This window comes from Cryptomeria japonica, chromosome 9 (assembly GCF_030272615.1).
Source record: "Cryptomeria japonica chromosome 9, Sugi_1.0, whole genome shotgun sequence".
Taxonomy (NCBI): Eukaryota; Viridiplantae; Streptophyta; class Pinopsida; order Cupressales; family Cupressaceae; genus Cryptomeria; species Cryptomeria japonica.
Window position 1 is genome coordinate 526,949,298 of NC_081413.1, and position 27,356 is coordinate 526,976,653.

The 27,356-nt window shown below is 37.1% G+C and overlaps 1 protein-coding gene across 3 annotated transcripts in view; it reads left to right on the forward strand.

Moving 5' to 3' along the window:
* Window positions 1–2,090: 2,090 nt before the first annotated feature.
* Window positions 2,091–27,356, forward strand: part of LOC131077049 (uncharacterized) — a 63,391-nt gene continuing 38,125 nt past the window's right edge. For 2 of the 3 annotated variants that reach the window (XM_059211357.1, XM_059211358.1), the window contains exon 1: window positions 2,091–2,489. In XM_059211357.1, the coding sequence (XP_059067340.1) occupies window positions 2,094–2,489 (396 nt within the window). In that variant the 5' untranslated portion in view covers window positions 2,091–2,093. The remainder of the gene's footprint in view (window positions 2,490–27,356) is intronic. The other variant, XM_058014416.2, reaches the window with a different exon arrangement.

Below are 27,356 nucleotides of genomic sequence, written 5' to 3' on the forward strand. Positions count from 1 at the left end.
GGACTAAGTTTGAGGTTTTAAGACTACGACTACAAAAATCCTTTGGGAATAGAACTTTGATCTGTCTCCTTCAAATTTCTTGCTAATAGTCACAAGTCTCTAGTTGAAAAGTTGACATTAAAAAACTTGGCCACAAATGCTCACATGTTTACACATATTCAAAATTATAGAGAAAAACAAGAGAAGTAGTTACAATTTCAACTTGAACAAATAATTCTTCCTATTGTACCAACCATTCACTATAGGCTTGCAAAGAGAACCATTAGCAAAATATGAGGTGTCCTTTATATTTGTGTAATTCTCTAAAAACCTTAGATGATTAAATATCACTTTTCTCTCCAATCTTTTGCACAAGTTATTGGTTGATTACTATGTCAATGACATCATAGTTAAAGGATAGTGTTACATCTTATTCATGTTTGATCTTAGGTCCATAGATACGTAAAAGAAGAATCCCACCATTAGCTACTATAAATCTAAGTTATTAATATCCCCTCTTTAAAAATATTGCTTTCAAATTCTTCCCCATGTGGTGAAAAAATACCAGAACCTATTTGCCTCTCTCCTTCATAGAAGCTTGAACTTCCCTTCAAATTTACATGTTATAGTAGTTTCATTTGTCTTGCAGTCCACCAAGCTTCAATTTTTAGATGCATTTATTTTGCTTAAGCCTATTATGACTATTTAACTAACAATACATCAAATGTGTACACAAATCTTTAAGTTAATTTATATTTTTCATATAATTTTATCTTTTTCACATATTATGATTTTAATTTTTTTTTTTTTTAAATTGCTGCCAAAGAACATGGATATCATGCATGATGCCTTAAAATTTTATAACATATGAGACAACTAGAAACATCAATAAAACTATTGTAGTAAAGGAAGAAGTGAGAGGCCTCCTAACTTGTTGATAAAATGATCAAAATTATTAGAAAATGATTTTTTTTTTTGTATGGTTATTTCCCTCATGAGACTAATATACTATGGCTACCCTTGATGTAGGTCTAAATGTAACAACCACCACCATTAGTCACACCAATATTTTATCAAACCCCTTAATAAGAATACACATCTTCAACTTTGTATACATGCAAAGTGAAGTTTCACTATATTAAAGATGAAAATAGGCAACAATACTACTAGGTATCCACTAGTTATTGCATTAGCTACTGCATTTAGTATCTACAAATTATCAACATCATACAAAAATTGACTTTATCCTCTTCAAATATAGAATAATTTTGTTCATCCTCATGATTAGTATTTGCTTGTGTCCTAATTTTGTTCATTTTTTTTTACTTGAAAACTATTAAAGAAAATGAGGTGAACTAAGCATACTTGAATTCTCCAGTGACAGAGAACTCCAACCCAAAACAAGATAGGACTCTAACAATGAATTATATGCTCTCTCTTCCAACCATATATGATATTATGACCCTCTCTTGATGTCTATACACAAGCCAATATACCCATATGCCTCCAATATATAAAAGATGCATTAGGTACAACCAAAAATTATGCCTAATTTGAAGATCACAACAAAACATTAGAACAAATATGGATGGACTTCCAACAAGATGTCAATTTGATGATGAATAATGGAAATCTTGATCCACAATATACCTCACAACTCCACCGTACACATCTAATGCTAACTCGTCAAATATTTTTTAATAAAAAGACATTCAAATTCATATCCCTAGGATCTAAAGTCTCACATCATGCAAAATATGTTAACCATTTTGTTATGTCGAAGACATCCATTTATAAACATATTTGACTCTAATAACTATTTTTTTACACTAAAGAAATCGAGTAGCTCCCCTATAAACTACAATGTGTCGAATAAGCTTTTTAACATGATCAATGACACTGACCCAACTCTAATAACTCTAAATCATAAAGAAAATACAAAATAACTTTTAAAAAAAAAATCTTAGTATCTCAAGCTTATCCAAAATACATAATTATTTTTAAATTTAATATACTTAACAAATAGTTATAATGGTGAAGTCCTTAACATATTATAATGGTATATCTTATATTATAATATAGTATAATAATATCTCTGAAATGAAGCAAATTGTATGGAGAACAACCAGTCCCATGTTTTTTTCACTAAAATTTTCATGTCCATTTGTTATTTTAATATGTTTTTTTTGTTTTGGAGCCCCCACAGCCTCGAGAAAAAAAAGGAAAAAAAAGAACCTCCCTCTATCATGTTGAAAATCCTCGTCATAGGTTCAAATCTGCCGAATGTCCTCGCATCCGCTCCGCTGTGGAAGTATCACAGATCATTTGGCCATGGCAAATTAAGAAATGCAACAGTTTACAGGCCACTTTCAGTCCTTGTTGAAAAAGAAGGGCCAATTTCCTCTGGATTTGTCTGCCATTCGAATTCATGGAAAGACGAAGAGAATGATAAGTTTGTGAAGGATTTGAGAGTTCCAGATGAGTGGATGACACCTTCTACTGCACTCCAGGTATTTTTGTTTCATTAACTCTACGCTTCTATGATGGAAGTTTAACCAGCAAATTTGGTTAAGTAATTTCATGCTCTTGTACATCATTTGTAAATGACTTCAGTTTCATAGATTAAATCTGGGAGCAGATAATAGAGTAATTCTCAATGGAAATTATTTTAGAGCTGTTTTAAAAAAGGTCAGAGAGGGAGAGAAACTTAGTGACACATGATTTTGTTGCTTCTCGCAGGAGTACTTTATAGGCCTATTTTATGTCTGCTGTTTTTCTCGTTTTTTCTGCGTGGAAGGTGATTAAAGGATGGAGAAAACTAGCTCAGTCTCAGTTTGGTTTCCTCTAATAAATGTGAGAGATATGGTGAGTGTTGAATGTGTGAAGTCCAACGGTCATCTGACCATTCCTCATCTTGATTTATACTCATGGCCTCGTGATTAAAGTAGTGGAAGAAAAACCGAGAGACCCGGATAATCCAGTTTTTTAATCTTGTTCCTGCGATTGAAGAATGGGTCCTAGATTACCATGGAGTATCGTTAAATGTGTATTATGTTTATATGTAAGGTTGATAGTCTCATCAAAGGGGCATGCGTCCAGCAAGAAGTTCTGGGTCTGTTCAGGTTTGTAGCCGCATTTCCTTTCTTTTCACAAAAGCTTCTTCTGATCCACGGCGAGGGAAGGCTTATCTGCTTGGGTGTTTTGTTTTGAGGTGCTTGGAAGTAAGTATGTTACAGTGCTAAGTTGCGAAGCTGGTCTAAGTTGTTTTCCTCCTCTAAGAAATATACTTCTGTGAAAGTGGGGTGGAGTGTACTCAACGTGTGCATTAGAAACCAAGCTGCTATCTGGTCTAGTGCTAGCGATATTGGGGAAACATTGTCATCGGGGGCAGAGCTGGATTAGAGTGCCTAATAATGACCTCCTGTATTATTTTGAGCCTGTATACTTCTGATTTTTGGCCTAGTGTGTGAGTTTATTCTTAGATGTGCAATGGGTAGATGGATAACTCCCAAGGAAGAGTGGGAGGAAAAGGGGTGGTTGAAACTGAATGGCACTTCATCATGGAGTGTGCAGCTTATGAGGATATCCACAAGCAGTTTGAAAACAATTTGAAGGTGGACAATCTGAGCAAGTTGTTTGAGGAAGCAAGGCTTCATAGAACTGTGACTTTCTTAGTCAAGATTTGCAACAAAAGAGCTGACATATAGCGAAATCTGAAATAGTGCTGTTTCTGGAGCTCTTGATCCCTTAGACCACTTGGTCTCATGGACGTTATTAAAATCCCTTCTTTCATTCCTTACTTTTGGCAACTAGCCAAGTATTTTTTGGGTCTAGGTTCCTGTTGATGTGTTTTTCATACACATGCGAACACAAAATAAAATACCCAAAAGCATCTTATCCTCTCTTGATCAAAGTTACTCAAATGCTGAAGACTGGCTTAAGGATCACTTGAGATAACTCGAAGGTTCTTAAATGTCGGGTCACGACATGTGGATAAGCTCGTTGGTTTGATGTGATTATGTTGGAATCACAAGGGGACTTACGTTGAATTGTTGAATGCTTGAATTGCTGGAACTTAGATTCTAACTATTTGCTTGGAGAATAAAGAAAGAGCAAAAGGTATGGGGTTTAGGGAGTCTATTCTAATCCAAAAAATGCAAGAGAAGAGTGAATGATTAAATGGAATCCTACTGGGCGAGGTCTCACCATCAAATTGAACAATTTGACACAGGCTCAGTGCAATCTTATAAGGGATGGTTAAGAGATATTCAAATCATTATCATCAAACATTGATTACCATTCAAGTTAATACATAAACAATGGATATATAATAATTTGAAGTTAAGCTCATATCATTCCAGTTGACCACGCAAGGCACACTTACAATTAGTAAGAGGCTAGTGGTATGGATTAAACGGATTCCATGCAAATGCATTCAACAATTTCCTCCATTCGATCTAATCAACATGAAAGCAAATGAATTGAGAAGTAGAGACCATGCAACTTTTTGAAATGACACATTAATACACCATAGCTTCAGTGAAATCGTATGCTCTTTACAACAAGATTTTAGCAACAATCTTTGCCTTCTCTTAATCTAACTTCTACTCTTATTACTATCTACTATTCACTATTCTATTCCTTCTATTCTATTTACTATTCCTCTATTAACCTTTACAAATGAAGAGCTTGAGCTTTATATAGAGAGCTCATTTTACAATGAATGGCCTGGATTGATTTGAGATCAATGGCCGAGATTTTACAATGAAAACCCTAATTAGGGTTTGTTACAACAAACTCTTCTTAGCCAATGAAATAATTGGAGTATTTGGACACGTCCTCTTTGGAATAGTTGACGAATAGGTGGTGGGGTAGGTACATCAAAGTTTGTGCCTCCATATGATGAGCTTGGTTCATTGAATCTGGACGTGCTGATGTGGAGCTCCTTGATTTGGTGAGTGGCGACTAGGACACCACCTCAACTTGCTTTTGTAGACTTGACTCACCATCATGAATGAGTATTGAGCAATATCTCTTGATACTCAACATTATCCAGTTTCAGGAGTGATGATGATGATCTTCTAATTTTGATTAACTCTTCTGAAACTATCCTCTTGAACGTCTCAATCATGGAGGTGCAAGGTGTAGATGTTGACGTCCTCTTAGTTTTGGATGCTGAGACTGTCTTGGAATGAATCCTTGATGTCATAGGTGCTTCCTCACTTTTTTGAAATTTCTTTGTGATTCTCTTCATGCTATTAGTGTTGTGTTCTTGATGTTGCTTCCAGTCCACATCTCCATCCTTTTCATTAGTTATTCCTGCAAAATAAACAAAGATGGTATTAAGCATACATGCTATATAACTTCTATATAACCTCTTAATTTGATATAATCTCTAATTTTATGTGATTTGCAGGTTTGATGAGTGCATTTAGAGAGGAGTAAGGATAGGTAATGGAAGTTGGAGCAATGGGGACCAAGTTCGCTCCTGATGAGGAGCAAAGGAAGTTCAACATCATTCCATCACTTCTCTACCAATTTATCTCTTCACTTGTACATGCCATGCAAGGTGAAACATAGGAAATGCCAAAGGTTTGTGTCAAAGTTCATTAACCACCCTTTTAGAATGCAATGGAGGGAAGTTCGCTCCTTCAAGGGAGCAAAGGAAGTAAAGTTCGCTCCAACCAAGGAGCAAAGGAAGTCAATTTCAAATCACCATTCAATCCCTTCTTTTCTGCCTTTTCATCAACTCGTAACTTTTTATCAATCATACTTCAAGTTTCTCATCCTCCTTGCGTAAAACTGCTTCAAACCATCATTAAAGAATTCCTAGGAGGAAATTTCACTCCAAAATGAGAGCAATGGAAATTTTACAACACTTAGCAAATTTTGGTATATGCATCTCTTTCAATGGGCAAATGGGAAATTCACTCCTCCAAAGTGGCAAAGTGATTTTTGCTTCAAGATCAAGGTAATGGAAGTTCATCAAATTCAATTATTAAGCTAGATTTCCACCTGTCATGTCTCAAAATCGCCATCTCTTCCATGTCAAACGCTTGAAATTGTCATCAAAATTGCCTTGGGATGATTTTCGCTCTCAAAGAAGGGCAATGGAAGGCAATTTGGCTCCACTTAAGAAGCAATGGAAGTAACCATTTAGTCAAGATTTCATTCAATATCCCCACTTTGTCAACTCAAACTCTAGGTTCTAGTCATCCATGGGTGAAAATAGCTCAAAATAACCTCAAGAGGAACCTTGTGATCAACTTCGCTCGTATTCATGAGCAAAGGAAGAGCATTTCGCTCTCAATGAGGAGCAAAGGAACAAGAATTTGCTCATAACAAGGAGCAATGGAAATTTTTTGGTACTCAGTCAAATTTTTGTACTTCACTCTTCAATTCATCTCTTTATATGCAAGCTTTGTCAAATTTCTTCCACCAAATGTCTTGAAGATGATTTCGCTCTGAGATTGGAGCAATAGAAGTGAAATTCACTCCCAATGAGGAGCAATGGAAGTGAATTTCGCTCCAATCAAGGAGCAAAGGAAGTCATTGCAATTTGGATTCTTAGTTCGATTTCATTCACTTACCTTTATTTCATTGACTCAAACCTTTAGTTTTTAGCCACCCATACATGAAAACATATCAAATTGACCCCAAGGGAGGCTCTAGAATCAATTTCGCTCTCAACCAAGAGCAAAGGAAGCAAATTTCGCTCCTGAGGAGCAAAGGAAGTAAATTTCGTTCCTCTCAGGGAGCAAAGGAAATGGTTTCAAACTTGCCTTTCATCACTTCATATTTGAGTACTTTGCCATTTATGCACTTGAAGGAGTCAATCCATCCTTGAAGAAGGCTTCGAGATCAATTTTGCTCCCAATCTCAAGCAAAGGAAGGCATTTTCACTCCTAATGAGGAGCAAAGGAAGTGTTTTTCGCTCCAATCAGGGATCAAAGGAAATGATCTTCAAATTCATCCTCTAGCTTGGTCTTATCACTTCATGCCTTAGGTTTCAGTCTCTATGCACCAAAGAACCTCAATGCTTACCTTGAATGTGGTTTTGCTCCACTCCAATAGTAATGAAAGGAAATTCGCTCTCAAAGGAGAGCAATGGAAGTAAATTTCGCTCCTGTGAAGGAGCAATGGAAGTGAAATTCGCTCCCAGTGAGGAGCAAAGGAAGTAAATTTCGCTCCTGTCAGGGAGCAAAGGAAATTCTCTACACTTAATCCAATTTTGCCTTTCATCACTCCAAGTGCATCAAATCAACCTTAAGAAAGGCTTGGTAAGCAATTTCATTCCTAGATGAGGGCAAAGGAAGTTGTTTTCGCTCCTGAGAAGGAGCAATGGAAATGACCTCCACACTTGACCTCATTCAAGATTCCTGATCAAGGATTGAATCCTTTGCTCAAACTAAGGTGTCACATGATGATTAGAGGCAACTTTAGGTGATTTTAAAAGCCGGAGAGGGATTTCGCTCCTAAAGGGGAGCAATGGAAGCAAAATTCGCTCCTAGACTAGAGCAAAGGAAATTTTAGCATACTTAGTCAAATTTTGCTCCCGGGTCTCACCTCTCATTGAAGTGTAATTGGGTCACTTGGAGGATTAAGAAAACACCTGCATAGTCGACTAGGCTTGGCCTAAGGGGCTCCTCTATCAAACTCTTGACTTGACTCCTCATCTCACATTACTTCATTGCACACCTCACAAAAGGGCTATTCACCCGACTCTGGGCTTCTTGACCAACTATACCTCTCCAATGCAAAGGTTAATAGCAAAAGACTCAAACTACTACCAACGGCTAAGCTAAGACAACTACCCTAGAGAGCGAAAAAGTGGGGGTCCCCATTTGCAATGGGGCGATGTGTGAATACGTCCCAACAGTTCCGTTCATTGTAAGCATCTTTCGCCTTATTTTTGATAAAGAAAATAACTTGCAAGCCATGTTTTCAACTGGTACAAATCCCCTTTTGGTTTGTGTTGATGGTCTAAATATCTGTTCAGGACAAATGTGCCAAGCATGATCACCAAACATGGAAAGCCTCACAAATGTGGGTCAGGTTTATTAGTTAATCTCAGAGATTACGTTGCTGTCTCCTTATCTATTTTACTCAAGTCTAATTGCTGCAAGGGAAAAGGGGAAAAGTTACAAGAAAGTAAATAGCATGAAAGAAAAAGGCTCACACGGAATAGATTTTCGTTAATAATCAGAACAAAGTTTTGCAACTCCTGGTGCAATAATTAACATAAAGAAGAACAATGAGACACACACATGAACCAAATTCTACACGTAATTAAGAGTCAGAATTTCGAGAATGACAACCTTCTAAAATTAATGCTTTTGATGAAATTGAATGGCCACAATACAATGCAATATCATTAACTTTGGACAGATGCACATAGTTTTTTCTATTTGATTACCAAGAAGTGAGATAAAGTTTTACACATTAGAATCAACAGCTCATCTACATAAAACAGAATCTAAACTGAAAATGGGCATGCATGGCGCTATATATAACAGAACACCCAATTTAAAAAGTGATTTTCTCCCCAAAACATTTAAAATACAAAATTTGAGTCCGGTGGGAGGAATTTTCCTTCTGCAAATTGGGATCTGTGAATGTCCTTCTGGGTAGCTGGAGTACCTTGAAAAGAGTGAAAGGTACTCACTGAGTCACCTCAATTAATTTTGCTTCCTGGTCCTGCATAGGCCATCACTGAGTAGGTGGATAGTCAAGTCATGGATGGTGTACAGAAAGAGGTAGCTGGGCATGAGTGCAGCATGATATCTGTGGGTTGGAATTTGAAAAGTATGAGTTGAAAGTCCTTCTCAAAATGTACCCTACATGTGGAACTATTCTGGAATGAAGAGGAGAGGATGTAGACATCAAAGTTAAGCTGTTGGGCACCATCACAATTCAGAAACATGAGCGAATGGCCTTTGCACCCTGTGAACTGCTGAATGCAGTCCATTGTGGCAAGTTCAGATGGTTCATGCTGTCTTGACAAATGATTTCTACCTTTTCGTTCTCGGAGCATGCCATAGGAGTCATGTAGACAAAACAAAACAAAACAATAGGACTAGAGTCAAGCACTGTTGCTAATAAAAGGTACTTAGTGAAAAGGGAATGAGTCTGTTGAATGATCTGGGCCAGTAGCAAAGCTTGACATCAAAAACGAAAACTATATCACAGTAGATCATTGCAGACCGTCAAATGGAGGCTAAAATGGCTGGATTGGATGCCCCATTTTAATTGAAATTCTAATACTTATAGATCATCTCCATTTATACCACAGAATTGCAAAATGACCTAGCGGAAGAGATCTGCCATGGCTGCAAGTTATCTAGAACATGATTTGAACAAGGCAGAGATAAATCTACTTCCAATAGTGAAGAATTTACCTTAGTTTTGGCAACTTGAAGGGGTTTTTTCACTGAGGAAAGAAAGATAAACTCACAAAAGGACATTCATTGGGTATAGGGTGCGATTCAAAATTTCATAACTTACCAAAAATGTGAAGCCGTCTGCCACTAATAAGTTCTTTAGAAAATGTCAAGTGCTTCTTACATTCTATCCAAGGGCATATCTAGCTTCTACAAGATTTTGAAGTGATGCTCCAATTTAGTGTTGATTCATCTATACAAGTGTTTCCAACTCTGCCAATGACTTGATTAATGCTTGTACCTTTTCGATTGATAGAACCGGGGGCGACTTGCCAACCTTTGATCCTCTTGGCTCTTTTGTTTGAATAGTTCCGTAAATTTGTTGTGCAGTAGCATCTTTTGATTCAGATTAATTGGTGAGGGCAATCCCTCTCACACCAATTGATGCATGTGTGTCTACATACCCTAAACTATCTGGGCTATGACATCCAACTACATCTTGCATTCTTGGCTAGCTTTGTCCTTGTTCTGTATCTCATTAAATTTTTGACTTATGCTTGTCTTGCTCATAATTACCACAGCAACAAGTCTAGTTGGTGGAGAATTGTGGAACTTAACAACATATAATCTAGTATCTTTGATCACTGGAGAAAGGGCAGCACCCACATGTCAATTGGCTTCTTTAACATGGTACTCAATGTCTGCACCATCTCCATAATTGTAAGGCTGGGGTGAAAGATATGCACTTTCTTCAATCATTCTTTAGTAGTAACTCCACAGGACCTTGATGAGCACAAGGGAACCCACAGACAATTTAAGTTCTTCTACCTTAGCCTTTTAGTTTCTTAAACTCTTATGATATTTCAAACACGACTTCTAGGTTAACCTCTTTTTCTCTTAGCCCTTCGATTTTTTTGGGCTTGGGTGTCTATCTAATCATACAACTTTGTTAGATCATATTCTTGATTGAACATCTTTTGCTTCAATGACCCAATCTCCATAGCCTTGACACCTACATTTAATTTTTTTGGCTCAATTTTGCCCTTAGCTCTTCCAAATTGTTTCGATTGTGCATTTGTAGTGTCTTTCTTAGTTACCATTTGGCTCTTTAGAGTTGCAAACTTTGTTCTTACTTCACTTAATTTTGCACAAGCATCCTAAAGTTGTGCTTTGGCTGCCTTTGCTTGAGTATCTACAACTTCAGTGGTCTTCTCTATCACCTTAGTCACTTGGCCTTCTAATGGCATTGATTTTCACTTCCAATGCTTTGATTGTTAACTTGGCTTGTTCTAGCTTGGCACACTTCTTGAATTTTTTCCATTGATATCAATGAAGTTTTGATTGCCTTTGCACCCTCTTAAAGTAACTCAGCCCTATTTTTAGCTTGTGTCCTTACTGTTGACGTTCATTGCTTCCATTTGATAGTCTAAAGCTAGCACTTATCCTTTAAGCCTGTTTGCTAGAGGTGTGAAATGTGCAAAGTGCATAGCACCATGTGTAGGGTTATATTTTATTCTCACCCTCTTTGTTGCTGGATTGACATCTTTCTTCAACTTTCTTTTTGTTTTTCTTTGTTGTACTTTCACTTGTATTTGTTGCATTTGTTGTTGGTAAAATGTGGGATCTCTAATGATAATGACACTTTGAGATTATTGTATGGTCCTTGGGGAGAAAATGGGAACAAATGTGGTCACTTATTATGCTATGGAAGAAGGGGTAGTAGCTTGGGGATCAAGAATTTGCACAGACTTAATGGGTCATGTTGGTTGCTAGGAATCCAAGGCCTAGGGAGGTGGTGGTAAAGGCACTTGGAACTATAGTAAATAATAGCTTCCATCTGGGGAAAATTGGAGCAGAGTCCTTTGGTATTGACCAATTGGAGGGAATATGGATGTTAATAGAAATGAGGGAGGAATTAGAGTTGTGGGAGTGGTTGTATGAAATATTGCTGCAAGGAAACTTGGGTAGTTCCAAGAATGGGAGCTTATGATGCAGAATGAGAAGGTGAAGGGGAAAATTGTATGTAAGTGGAAGAGGGAGCAAGGATAGAGTTGGAAGGAGGAAAGAGGGGAGAAACTTATAGTAGGACCCAACCGAGTTTGTGCCTACTCTGAAGCTTTCTTTAGCTGCTCCTACTTAGTTTGTTGCTCTTTCTTTTGTTTTTAGCTTTCTTTTTAGGCTTGTTATCATCCTTTGGATCTTCTTCTTTTCCCCTTTGGATTATCATCTCCAGTTGTAGATGATTGGAATAAGCTCTGTCTCATAGTAAGTGTCATTTGAGATGTGGAAGAACTAGTGGCCTATTCATTTTTGATTTTAGGCGATCTTCTTGTTGTTTGGCCAAATGGCACTTGTCTTGCAGTCATCTCTTTGGTTCCTTCACCTCTCATCTTTTGTGTGTGACATATTGTGCAGTTGTCTCTCTAACAAGGCTTTGGACTTGTTCCTACCTTCTTTGGAAAACTTGCTATAGTGGGACAATGTTGTTTGATGGTTGAGTATGTGCATATGTTGTCACTTTCTCTAACATTGCTTCTCATGTTTGAAAACCTTGGAGTGTTGACTTTGCCTCCTCTTAATCATTGATAACAAAGTGGTCTTTGCTTGACCTTATGGTTGTTGTAGGGTGAAAGATGAGGTTAGGTTGGTTTGCGCTTTTTTGTATAGATCCCTTCCATCATTGAGGGCATATCCTCTTGGGTTTTTGGACACGTGACCAATGTTATACCTATTTTTCCACCAATAATTCATTTTGTGTTCTCTTCAACCCATATTCTTCTAAGTGATCTTTTAGTTTTTTCTCAACTTAGGGCAATAGGCAATAAACTTCGCCAAATTTGATTGTTCTAGCACTTAAAATTTGGGCCTCAGCAAGTTTTTGAGATACATGTAGAGGATAAGGTAAATGTCAAACACTGCTCTTTAAAATTTGCAATAGTTTTCTCTTTTGCTCTTTGGGAATGAGGTCTTACAATTGCCAAATGTGGAAATGGCTAAGGACTCTTGAATATATGGGTTCATGGATGATGATAGAGGAGTCCTTAATTAGAGTTGTATTAACTTAGTTGTGGAGGTAGTTGGATAGCACCAAAATTCGTATTTTGAAATTTATTCTTTGTGATTGGTAGGTGTTGATGATGGGTTGCAATGACAGGAGTTGGAGTTCTAACACTCCTTTCTTTCAATAATATTTCCCATGGTAATGACATTTGGCCATCAATGGGACAAGTGAGCTACCTCATTTGCCTTTCGATGAGGCATTTTACTTTTTAAATCAAAGGGTTAAATCAGATCTTGGAACATATGGGACATTTCTCGGGGTTTTGTGCACTAACAACTTATAGAAGCTCCTTGGATTAGTGGGAGTTGTCAGATCAAGGAGAGATGGCATAATTGGACAAACTTGCACTCTTTCTAGGTTTAGGATGAAATACGAGGCTTCTTATAGGAACTACAATTTTTTGGATAAAAATTTTACATGCTACATGCATATGACTTTGAGACAGCCTGTTAGAAGATCCTAACACATAATTTGACATTTAAGGATCTCTAGCTCAGATCTGATTTTTAAACTTTGTTCTTCTATGTTTCTCATTGGATAATACAATAGAGGGATTTGGATATCAATAGGAGAGAAACAACACATAAACACAATAGACATATCTACACTACTTACAAATATTTATAGAAGGGAATGTGGAAAACACAAATAGATACTGTAATGCCCCCACTTTGAAATATAATTTAATAATAAATAATAATAATAAAATTAAGATACAAAAACATAAAAATAAAAATTAAATTAAAATATAAATGAATATAATTAAAATTTGATTGAAGTTAATGAATGGTCAGAAGGCATGAAATGATGAGTTGTGACTCCCTCAAATATGAGGTATAAAAGGGAGAAGAGAACTCATCTGAAGGGGGGATAATTTGGGAATCAGAATTGCAGATCTGATTTAAATAAGAAGTGCAGACTGATTGTGAAAGGTTGTGCCCCTTTCAAAGGGCAGAAATAATGAAGAGTTGCACTTTTTCAAAGGGTGTTAATGGTGGAAGGGTGTGTCTCTTGCCAAAGGGCATACATGATGAAGAGGTGTGACCTCTCCCTCACATTGAGAGATATAAAGGAAAGGAATCAGAAGCATCCAGTGAAATCACCATGGATCAGTAATGTCCAAACACAATAAACAGAATAGACATATCAACAATAAACACAATAGACATATCTACAATACTTACAAATATTTATAGAAGGGAATGTGGAAAACACAAATAGATACTGTAATGTCCCCACTTTGAAATATAATTTAATAATAAGTAATCATAATAAAATTACGATACAAAAACATAAAAATAAAAATTAAATTAAAATATAAATGAATATAATTAAATATAATTAAAATTTGATTGAATTTAATGAATGGTTAGAAGGCATGAAATGATGAGTTGTGACTCCCCCAAATATGAGGTATAAAAGGGAGAAGAGAAATCATTTGAAGGGGGGATAATTTGGGAATCAGAATTGCAGATCTGATTTAAATAAGAAGTGCGGACTAATTGTGAAAGGTTGTGTCCCTTTCAAAGGGTAGAAATAATGAAGAGTTGCACTCTTTCAAAGGGTGTTAATGGTGGAAGGGTGTGTCTCTTGCCAAAGGGCATACATGATGAAGAGGTGTGATCTCTCCCTTACATTGAGAGATATAAAGGAAAGGAATCAAAAGCATCCAATGAAATCACCATGGATCAGATCAGCTCAGAACTGTTATTATGCCGAGAGGCATCTAGATTCTACAATGACATCAAAATGTCCGTAAACAAAAATTCAATTTTGAAACAATTTGACATGCAAATGATGGGTAAATGCATGAAATATGCCATCTTTTGGTTTTTGTGGAGGTGTTATTTTATTACTCCAAATAAAATAGAACCCTTGCCACTTGTCTCCAACTATATGAAACCGTTACATTCAAATGATAGTGGAAGAGTGCTATTGTTATTCATATTTTTGAAACTCTTGTATACTACTAATATTGTTGCAATCGTCAGATTTGCTTATATTATAAGATATCTCTCGGCATAATTTACCTACATTTTTAAAATATAGATATACTAGTTAAGTTATAGGCAATAACATGGAAAGAACAGAACAACAAAGTTTTTAGGGATGCTGCTTTGCCTCTAGATGTTGTTTCCAGTAAAATCATTAGGCCTATTAATGAAAAATTTCAGCAAGCAAGAGCAAAATATGCGGACAAGGCTAAGCAAATTTGCTCTCAGTTTGACTCATGGGTTGCACTCATTTGGAAAATAAATGTGGACATCTCCATTGCCTTCAGACCAGTTAAAACACCCAAGGATAATGTTCATTGGAATCTTCCTCCTTTTGGGTGGGTGAGAGTCAACTTCGATGAGGCGGCTAAGGGAAACCCTGGGCCGACTGGGTGTGGGGGAGTGATCAGAGATGATAATGGAAGGCTTATTTCAGCGGTGGCACTCCCCTTGGGATGTCAGACTAACCACCTCTTTGAAGCAGTTGCGGCCTTCCATGGCTTGAGAATGGCTAAAATCATTAATGCTAAGATGGTTTGGTTAGAGGGTGATTCTAGTAACATAATTCAATGTTTTAAAGGTCTCCAAAAACCTTCTTGGACCATTGAAAATTGGATTAATAAATCCCTGGATATTCTTAGGACCTTCCAAAAAGTTCATATAACCCATGTCTACCGTGAAGCTAATGGGTTTGTAGATTATTTTGCTAACGAGGGTGTTTAGGCTAATAATGAAATGATATGGCACATAGGGGATTGTGTACCTGCTGATGTTGAAGTCCTATTGAGATATGATTTATCTTAGGCTCGGAGAACCATCCCTTCTAGTAAATATTGATGTCATTCCATGATATGGCGGTCATTTCCATTATTTTGAGGAAAGTTATGAATTTGTGGAGTACATTAATGCCTAGTTGCAATAGCCCTCCGCACGCTTTTTGGGTGCTCACTAATATCTTCTGGTGTTTACCCATTTTGCATATTGGTCTCTCCACCATTCCTGCAAGTCTGCAACTATGGGTGGAGAAAGGAGAAGGGTCGAACCTCTGGACTGCGAGGAATTCAGAAAAGATGCCAATATCTGGAGTATTTTGAAATGAGGGGGTCTCACCCCTTTCATTGAGAAGCTTCATGGGTTTGATGCCAATGTCACCAAGAATTTTGCCAAGGGTGTGAAGGAGGGGCACATTTAGATGTTTGGCAGGGACTTTGAGATAGATGAAAAACTTGTGGTGGAGGTTATTGATTTGTCCATGGAAGGGGCCAAGTTTTATAGGGATAGGCAGCTATCGGATGCGGCGGTCAAGAAATTTCTCAAAGACAACAAAGAAAGGAAGAAATTGGCCAAAGTCTCCAAAAGCAGCTATGATACAAGCAATATCAAACCTATTTGGCATTTTGTGCTTACGGTTATCATGAAATATATTACCCTAGATGGTAGGTACACTAGGGCTTTTGGGCATCATTTTGTTCTGCTGAATCATTTTCGGCATAAAGTGTAGATTTTATTTCCTTTTTTTCTGCAAGCTTCCATTAATGCCAACATTAAAGAGCATAGGAAAAACAAGAAAAATCCGGTCCTTCATGGAGGCTTGTTGTTGTTAATTTTTGAACATATAGAATCGCAACCCTCTCCTTCTAGAACCCTTGATTCCTCATATGATATTGAGGCAAACGAGTCTGGGAGTCATTCCTTTGATGAAGAGGAGTGGGACACAGAAGGGGAAGAGTCCGACTCTGATTCGAAGGAGAAAAAGAAATTAGGCCAAATGTCTAAGAGGAGAAGAAGTTCCCTTGTTTTTGCTACTAATTTTGAATTTGGACCATCCTATCATGCCATGCCTGATAAATCGGCGCCCGCTGCTAATAGGAATGAGTGAACTTCCTTTCCTAAGGACCTCAATGCGGAATCCCCTTACCTTAATTTAGACAAAGAAAATCCGGATGATGTTCTTGCCATAGCTTGTGATTCCACGGTTGACTATTTCATAATGCAGAAATGGATATTCAGTGAAATCAAAGAGATCAATGTTAAGGTCCGTGCTACTAGTAGTAAACAGGATAACTATTGTGCTGAACAGTGGAGTGTGGAGCAAAGGAAATTTATTGTTGAGTTCATGCAAAAGACCGTTAGCACTATAAATGATGTCAAGAAAGATTGTGACAACAAGATTATTAAGTTGGAAGAGAAACTTAAGAAGGAATATGAGGGCAGATTGAAACAGCTAGAAAATAAGTTCCAAAAAGTCAATGACACCTCATATCCCTTGTGACCTACAACCATAAAGTGGTTAAGAGCTCGGCGGAAAGCATCAATACTAGGGTTGGGAACTGGAAAGCCTTCACCAGGAAGGGATGGTGGTTGATGTGGATTCGCTTGAGAAGATGCAGGACGAGAACACTAGTCCTTCCAAAACGACTAGAGCCAATTTGAAAAAGAAAGCCACCAACCAAGACATTCAGGATCTGAAAAAGATTTCTCTCAACATGACTCGGTTGGAGGCAGAGGTTGCAGAGGCTCTCAAGAATTTGAACTAGGGTTGTCTTTTGTATGCTGTCTGGTTTCTGGTTTTTGGTTTTTTGTTGTATTTTGGCTGCTAGCTTTAATACGCATATCTTTTTAAGCAGCTTTTTGTAAAAAGGGTTTCGGGTCCCTTCAAAACCTGTTTGTTCCTTAATAAAAAACATCCTTGTTCTTGGTGGTACGCATGGGGATGTGCTTAATATTTATGCTTAATATATGAAGCCTGATAATGTTCTTATGTAGAATTTAATAGTAATATTAATATAGATTGCAATATGTATGATAGTCATACTTAATCTCATATACATTCATAGTACAACAAGATATTGACATATTTACAGTCCCAAGCTCTTAATCAGTTTTAATTCCTTTTTTCTGAGGAGTGGTGTGATGTTGGTAGGGAGAGGTGGAGTTAAACCATCTCATGATAGATGAGCCCCAAGGGTGAAAGAACTCGTGATCCTAAACTTTGAGCTGTGGGCCCCAAGGGTGAATGGACTAAGGTTCGGGTAATCTGGGCTGCATTAGGGAGATGGTATCATCACGCCCTAGACAAGCAAGTCTCCCATCTAGGATTAGAAAATAGAAGGGGATTAAGACTAGGCCTGAATAAGGATAATGCGTAACTGTACTATGAGCAACCCATAATTAATTTGTGTAATTACTGTAACATGGTAGGTAGTAATGTATGTTTCCCTTTGGGAATCGACAACCTATAAATAGGGGACATTACAAATGGTATCGGAGCCTTGATCCTGCCATCTTGTAGGGTAAAGATGAATCGATGAATCATTCTAGTCAGTGAGAAGAAATCTAACAATACGTGTATTCGTGTGTATGCTCTCTGTCTACATATATTAATGTGTATGCTTTGTGTTTGATGTGATTTATTTCCAACATGTCTATCATGTTAGCACAAGTGGACATAATCAAGATAATGAAAGAAACATCACTTGGTATGGAACCTCCAATTCCTAAATTATCTTAGAGTGTATAAAAGAAGCTAATTACATCACAAGAAAGATTACAAATTCCCAATGGTTGATTTGGGGAATCCTCATCTAGGTGGATTACTCAGCTTGAGAAAATTGGCATTGCTTGAGGACAAGCAATCTTAGGTGGGGCGGACTATAATGTCCCCACTTGAAATATAATTTAATAATAAATAATAATAATAAAATTAAGATACAAAAACATTAAAAAAAAAATTAAATTAAAATATAAATGAATATAATTAAATATAATTACTTTTAAGTTAATGAATGGTCAAAAGGCATGAAACAATAAGTTGTGACTTCCCCAAATATGAGGTATAAAAGGGAGAAGAGAACTCATTTGAAGGGGGGATAATTTGGGAATCAAAAGTGCAGATCTGATTTAAATAAGAAGTGCAGATCTGATTGTGAAATGTTGCATCCCTTTCAAAGGGCAGAAATAATGAAGAGTTGGACTCTTTTGAAGGGTATTAATGGTGAAAGGGTGCATCTCTTGCCAACGGGCATACATGATGAAGAGGTGTGACCTCTCCCTCACATTGAGAGATATAAAGGAAAGGAATCAAAAGCATCCAGTGAAATCACCATGGATCAGATCAGATCAGAACTGTTATTAAGTTACAGGCAGTAACATCCCTGTTCTTGGTGGTTCGCATGGGGATGTGCTTAATATGTATGCTTAATATATGAAGCCTGATAATGTTCTTATGCAGAATTTAATAGTAATATTAATATAGACTGCAATATGTACGACAGCCATACTTAATTTCATATACATTCATAGTACAACAAGATATTGACATATTTTCAGTCCCAAGCTCTTAACTAGTTCTAATTCCTTTTTCCTGAGTAGTGGTGTGATGCTGTTAGGGAGAGGTGGAGTAAAACCATCTCATGATAGATGAGCCCCAAGGGTGAGAGAACTTATGATCCTGAAATCTGGGCTATGGGCCCCAAGGGTGAATGGAGTGAGGTTCCAGTAATCTGGGCTGCATTAGGAGATGGTATCATCGCACCCTAGACAAGCAAGTCTCCCATTCAGCATTAGAAAATAGAAGGGGATTAAGATTAGGCCTGAATAAGGACAATGCCTAATTTTACTATGAGCAACCATAGTCATTAATTTGTAATTACTGTAACGTGGTAGGTAGTAATGTATGTTTCCCTTTGGGAATTGACAGCCTATAAATAGGGGACATTACACATACAAGGAATGAAAGAATGAACTATATACAGGTGAAACAAAAGGATTGTACATATGGTTTCATGGATCCCATTGAATAGAATAGGCAATATAGATCCACCTAGAGTTAATAGCTCAAATGAATTGGCCTACTTAAAAGCCATGATGACAGATGGATCGCTCCACAACAAGTCAAAAACTTCTTGTGATTTGCTATATCCTCATCCTAATTAAGCTCATGATCACCAATTTTCAAGGTTTGCACCCTTGCCTACATGTTGAATCGTCGTTTGTCAAACTCTTACTCATTTTATCTCAGGCAATCTCTCTTTGTTCTTCTAATTATAATAGCTCAGCCAATCTCACTATCATTCCACCATTCTTATTCATTTGTAGTTGGCAGATGATTTCAGTGTGGGTAGCTCAGAACTAGGCAACCTTGCACCTTTTTCATAAACCAAAGTATAAGGGGAGGTCCCTAATGATTGATTAGGCATGATCCTATTTGCGCATAGAGCTTTCTTAAGGTGAAATGCCATTGCCTTCTAAAATACGAACCATTTCTCTTGATTATTCTGGACAGATTCTTATTGGTTGACTTTGTGAGTCCATTTCCTTGTATGTAGTAATTTGATGAAGTTTTAAAAGCTATCTCACATTTCAAGGCAAATTCAGTAATGCTCGCTCCAATGAATGCCTTGGCATTATCCGTGATTATGGCCTCAGGTATGCCATACCTGGTTATGATTTCTTCAAGGAAGTTAATGGTGACTGCCTCATTTGATTCTTTCAATGTTATACCTTCGGTTCACCTCGTGAAGAAGTCAGTGTCTGTCAATATGAACTTATGACTGGCACTTGATGGAGGGTTGATTACTTCCTACGAAATCCAATCCCCACCAAGCAAGGGGCTGATTTGCGAAGAATGTCTTAAATGGGAAGTGGTGTTTTCCTCTTCTTATTGGTGTGGAATTGACAATTGTGGCAAGTCTTTGCCCATTTATGAGCATCTGAAAACATTTTAGGCTGGTAATGTTAAATCTTCAAAATCTTGGTTGTTGTAGTTTGGGCTCAATAATATCCACTTGAAGGACCTTAATGGAACTATTTGAGAAGAAATGGGACTCATACCTCTTCTACACATCTTGGCAGCAGTCCATTTAAGTTACTTTTGAAAAGAAAACCAGTTATTGTGAATTCTGTTGCCTGCAATTTATAAGCCCTTCTCTTGGTTGGATTTAGATTATAAGGTTATTGCCCTATCTCCAAAAACTCAATTTTGTGTTCTAACTACTTGTCCTAGCTCTGGTTTGTTTATCACGTATTTTTCTTCTTTCTTTTGTTGTGTTTTCTCAAATTCTTTTGGGATAAGGATGTTCTTTGTAAAATGCTGACATAGAGCTCTTCCTTTCACCAGCTTTGTAGGCTTCATCTCAATGTCATAGTTAAGGATCTTAGTGGTTCTCTTTTCATTGATCCCAGCATCTAGAATGCATTTTCTTATGCTTGGGTGGACAACCACAGTTGTGATCCTGTTTGAAGATACTAGATATCTGAATTTCTTCAGTTCTTTTATTAATGCATATTTTTGTTTCTCTACTAAGTTATACTATTCCTCAGTTTCTTTTAAGGTCTAGCTGAAGAATGCAATAGGATGGTCATTTGTGTTGGCCTCTCTTTTTTAAGTGAGCGTTGCAGCAATATTGGCCTGCCTGCCTTATACAGAGAAGAAAATCCTTAGAAAAATTAGGATTTACCACCACTGGGGCCTTGGAAATGGTCTCTTTGATCTGCTCAAATGCTTTCCTACCCTCCTTTCCCCATCTAAATTGCTGGTCTTTCTTGGGTATGAGGGTAATAGGGTGCACTATGCTTGCCAAATCTGATATGAATTTTCTTATAAAATTAATCTTTACAAGGAAAGATTGTAGACATTTCTTGTGTTTGGAAAGTGAAAGCTCAAGAATAGCTTGAACTCTTTTAGGATCAACAGCCATACTTTCTTTATGATCAATGTGTCCTAGCAAGTTCCCTTATTGGACACCAAAAATATATATTTTGAAATTTAAGGAAATCCTAATTTGTCGACATTCTTGAAACACTTTTTCAAAGTGATCAAAGTGGTCCTTTTTGTTTATGGAGAAAACAGTCAAATCATCAAGATTTATCGAGATGATCTCATTGATGATGTCCTTGAAAGCAATATCTGTTGCTCTTTGGAATGTGGCCTCTGCATTGCATTAGATAGGCCAAAAAGCAATTTTTGACAGGCAAAAGTACTGCATTCAATAGTAAATGGTGTCGTGTGTTGATTTATTTAATCAGTATTTGGTCGAAGCCAGAGAAACCATCCAACATAGAGATTGTCAGATCTTGCTATCATTTGCAAAATCTGATCCACAAAAGGTACATGATAATGATCTTTAAGAGAGGCTTTGCTCAAATATCTAAAATCCACACAACACTGGGTCTCTCTATTCTTTTTTTTGACAAGGGCAAGAGTAGTAACCTAAGTTGAATGTTTTGATAGGATAAATTATTTTTGAATTAATATACTTGGATAATTCTTGCTTCATGATTTGTCTCTCTAGCTTAGCTTCAAGCCAAAGCTCAATTGTATGCTGCATAATATTTTCACTGTATCCCCTCAACCCCTCATAGTCCTAGGCGACGATCCAATTGTATGTGGCATAGAGGTTGACAAGATGCTCCTTCTATGTGGTAGTACATACTTTAGCTAATTTCACTATTCTTCTTGGGGAGTGCACATCATCTTTGTAATCCTTCTTGCTTGCTGCAATCTTTCTTTTGTTTTTTCAAGAATCATCAGAACTAAATATACTTTTTAAGGTTATCATTCCTCTAAACAATTTGTTACCTTTCAATCAGAGAATTTAATCTCTGTTAGGAAAGGTGGCTCAACCTGGCTCTTAATGTTAAGAATGTAAAAATGTAGTTTTTCAGTTATGAAACCTAAAAACTGAATTTTTAGGTGACAGTTGATTTTTAGCCAAAATAATTTTTTTAGGCTGTTCAACATCAATTTTAGGAATGCATTTATAAAAAGGTCCCAACAAGCTTTTAGATCAAAAGTTACAATGTTTGAAAGTTGCACCTCCCACATTGAAAATGTAAAAACATTTAGGACATAAAAAATAGATGTAAGAGGAAGTTACATTTGTTGACCAATTTATGACACATGTTACCACACATCATAAGGATCTTTGAATGGAGATTATGGAGCGAAATTGGAACTCTTGAGTTGGTGAGTGGTTAATGATGTGCTTATGATAGGTGGAAGGAATATAAAATTATTAGTTTCTGAATTCATCTTGGGATTTGGATTTTGGTTTTTGGTTTTTGGTTTTCTATTAGGTGTTTGGGTTTCACATTTTTGGGTGGTATTAGCTCATGGATTTGTAATTACCATTTGATAGTTTATTGTATTGTTTCTCCTATTTATTGGGTGATTGAAATGGAGGTTTTGATTATGTTGCCGATATTACTCCAGAGTTTTATGGTGGTGATATTCCTATAAGGGCATGTTGTTGAAATTGTATTTGTAGTTGCATACAATGCCTATTGTTATGTTCGATAATATTGGTTATCTGCCAATGTATGAATTGTTGATCAATTGTAATGCTTGGCCGATCATCTTTGGTCTTCTTCTCTGTAATAAGCTTGGCCGACCATCTTTGGTCTTCTTCTCTATAATAAGCTTGGCCGACCATCTCTGGTCTTTTTCCCTATAATAATTTCATGTGCAAATAAAGATATATTTTACTCTTGGATCTGGTATTCATTGTCATATTATTTATTACTTCCTGTATTTAATTTATCATATATAGCAGGAAACGATATTGTAACCTTTGTTGCTGATAATACAATTGGTTCGTGTTTTTCTATTGAAAGGGTTTCCCCCATGTACACTTGGGTTGTTTCATTTGTGTTTCTTCTTTTTGTAATTGTAAAGATCTAAGATATACACAATAATTTCCTTTAAGATTAGTTTAGGAAGTGTATTTTTGTACCTTGTGTCGGAACTTAGTGTTGTGAATCTGAAATCTCTAAAGCTAGGCCATTCTTTGAGTGCTAGGGGTGTCAAACTTAGAGTAACAAGCTTCTAACTAATGATCAAGTAGGGCAACAATGGATCAATTGTTGAGGGTGGGTAATCTCTCTTTCACTTTGGATTGAGCTAGACCCAAGGAGGGCTTCTTGAGATGTATCCTTAACAGGATTGATTACAACTAAAGATGTGCAAATATACAAACATGTAGTAGTACCTAATGCATCCTTGGTCCTAAAAGCTGTCATTAGACCTATTGTGACGTTTTCACACATCACCCCATTGCAATGGGGACCCACACTTTTTTCGCTTTTTTATGTAGATATTTTGCTTAGGTTGTCTTAGTCGCTAGCCTTACGTGAGAGGGTGTTGGTCAGAATGCAAAAGGTTGTTAAAGTTGCAAGGAAATGATCTTAATTGTCAAGTTGCTTTAACATGTCAATTTGTCCTTCTGAGGTCAATTTTCCACTTTGCCTTAGAAATTTTGAGCAAAAACGACAAAATTATTACAAATCGATGTGATTTTTGTGAAAGTCAAGATGGACTATGATTTTCCACTCTTGGGGACTAAAAACAATGCAAAACGAAGTTAAAAATCCTTAAAGTCCCGATGGAGATCATTTTTCCACTATGTAGATGAGTTAAAATCCATTAGTCCCAATGGAATGGGATTTTCCACTTCACAAATGAATGAGCAAAGTCAAGTTTGAGCAATGGAAGTCGTGAAAATTTGTTTTGTGCTGATGGGAGGCGTTTTTCCACTGAGATATTAAGGTAAATGCACCTTGTCCCGATGGAAGTTGTTTTTTCACCTCCATTTTGGGCACCAAATTACCTATTTCGAGTTAGGGACAAGTGTTGAGAGGGCATAATCTTGATGAGGGTCGTTTTTCCACTTGGGAAGAAAGTATACAAGGTAAAAAACACATTAGCCTCGATGACCCATGTTTTTCCACTCTTGGGACTTGGTTAATAAAGGAATGAAGATGTGCGGATGGAAAGTCCCGATGACCTTGGATTTTCCACTCAGGACAGAGAAATGAGTTCATAAGGACAAAGAGTCCTGATGGAGGTCGGATTTCCACTCTAGGGACTTAGCTTACAAGGAGGTAAAGTGAGTGGAATGTGGAGAGTCCCGATGACCAAGGAATTTCCACCTTAAATGCAGAAAGTCCCTATGGACTTTGATTTTCCACTTCAAGCAATATTTTGCCCCACATGCATCACGATGTTGTAGGAAGTGGAGAAAAAGTGAATAAAGCTGCAAGTGGGTGAATGAGTGAAGGTAATACAAGTATTGATTAGTCCCTATGACCATCGAATCTCCACTCAAGGACAAATCAAGCAAATTTTTTACTTATTTTGAAGTGTCCTAATGGATCTCGATTTTCCACCAAGCTGATATGACATTTGTCCCACATTCATTGTGGAGTGGAACAAAATGAGGTAAGAATGAATAAGCATGCAAGTGGGTGAGCAAAAGTAATGTAAGTGTTTCAAGGATAAATTTGTACTTATGCCCATTGATTTTCCTACCTTGCTGGTTTAACATTTTTTTTTATCCCTGAAATATCCCCCTGGGATATTTGTTCTAGATTTTTTACCAAATGATCCACAAAAAACTTAAACCACAATTTTGCATGCAATTGTTTTCAAAACACCATCAAACTGAAATTCATTAATTTTCAGACTGAAGTAATAGTTTTGAAATTAGAAATCAACACTGCATTAAAAATTCTCAGTAGAACAACAACAAAATTTGCAAATCCCAGCCACAACAATTACAGTCGGATTGGACAACCAGCAAATGAAACCTGAAGCACAAAGTGAGTCACCTGAATGATAACTCCAACTGACAATGGGTTTCCGTTCACTGCCTCCAAGCTCAAGGGTTTGCATCCTCAAACTTGCTGAAAATTAGAGCTTCCCGGAAACTCTCCCAAAATCAATCTCCAAAACATATAACCAAGGATGTCCAAAATGAGCCCCCTCGAGATATTAAATAGCTCAACTTTATGACTCTTCGTTTGCCCATTGCCTATCTCTTGGAATTCCCCTTTTATGAATAAAGTGACTGCATCTTATAATTTGATGTTGACATTAAAGTCACTCAAATCTGCTTTAATAAATATTTAAATTAAGTTGTTTTTTAAATTATTATTTTTAGACAATTTTAACTTAATTATTTAATGGGTTTTCCTAATGTCCCAAAAAGGGGACATTACAGTTCCCCCTCCTTAAAGATTGCTTGTCCTCAAGCAATCATGAATCTACATACCAATACCAGGATCCCAAACCATCCTCAGGAACACTATTATGTTTAGACAATTTTAACTTAATTATTTAATGGGTTTTCCTAATGTCCCAAAAAGGGGACATTACAGTTCTCCCTCCTTAAAGATTGCTTGTCCTCAAGCAATCATGAATCTACATACCAATACCAGGATCCCAAACCATCCTCAGGAACACTGTTCTACAAATCTGCTGTGCCACCTTGATTAAACCCTCTGCATACCCATGGTGAATTAGCATATCCTGGTCCACAAGAATCAATGCACCGAACATGTCACTGCTTGGATCCCATATCAATTTGTAGAACCTGCTATAAGTAATGAAGGAGTTTGTTAACCAATCACCCTGAAGTAACTGTCCATGCCAGTAGAACAACCCAAACAGATGAAGATGTGTTAATGCATGATAGCTTCGGTAAGATAAATGATTGAATGAGAGATAAATGAAGTCTCTCATTCAATCATTTATCCTATTGATAATTATGATGAATAACTTCAAGCCTTCATTTGATAAACCATTCTTCATTTGTATATGATCAATCTAATTAGTTCAATCAAAATGCTTAACTGTCGATTATCATTCTATAGCATAGAATCCTGATTTAATATCGGTTACATTATTTGTGCTCACCGATAATTAAATCGGGTTAACTATTGCAATCCGATTTATCGGTTAACTTATTTAATGATAAACAAACAATTATCGGGTCAACCAAACATCGATTAGTATTGATGTTAACATATGTTTGCACCGATTGATATCGGGTGATACATTGATTAATATCGGGTGGCAGAATAAGCATACACCGATTGTTATCGGGTGTTAATGTAAGCATACATCGATTGGTATCGGTTGGTAAATAAACACCGTGTATTATTATTATGATTAGCGAAGGGGCACGATCAAGTAATGTCTTGATCGGCCATGTCAAAAAGACATGACCGGTCAAGGCATTGCTTGATCGTACCCAGCTTGCTATATATATCAAATGGCATTTGTGAGAAAGGACATCGAAATTAATAAATGCTCCTCTCACTTGCCATACAAAAGAAGATAGTCAGATTTATATTTTAAATCAGTAATACATAGAACAAGATAATATCAACTAGAATATAACTTGCATATTGAATGTAAATTGAACATCATTTACAAGATGAACCCCCTCATGCCAATTAACCAATAGGAAAGAATACCAAATCTCGCTGCTATAATTCTGATCAACAACATAAGTGTTTTCAAACATATCACCAAACTGTTGTCATTTTATGACACCCTTGGTTCATCAGTGAGAACTGATTAGAGATATGTTCCATGGACTAGCGCTGCCCTAGTTGATCAAAGAGAAAAGCAATGGAATTATGAAGTGTGAAGTGTTGTCTTGTCTGGAGGAAGTTCCCTAGTTCTCGACCCCAAAACTTCGGAAACCCGAGGTTCCGAAGTTCCTTTGCTAGCCTCCTTCTCTCTTCCCCGGAATTCCGGAACCCTGAGGTTCCGAAGTTCCTTTCCTTTCCTCCTTCTCTCTTCCCCGGAACTCTGAAACCCCAAGGTTCCGAAGTTCCTTTCCTTTCCTCCTCCTCTCTTCCCTGGAACTCCGGAATCCCGAGGTTCCGAAGTTCCTTCCCTTTGCCTTCTTCTCTTCCCCGGAACTCCGGAACCCCGAGGTTCCGAAGTTCCTTCCTTAGTCTTCCCAACTTTGGCAACCTGTGCTTCCGAAGTCTTCCCAACTTCCTTCTGGCTTGCAACACTTCTAGATGGTGTGATCAACACTCAAGGTTTTTAATGCTCCAACAACTCTTGCAACCAGTTTTCTATGTAAGGCTGTTAGGTCTCATTGTAAAGGGTTCTCTCCCTGCTGGCTTGAGCTATTCTATGCTCTTCCA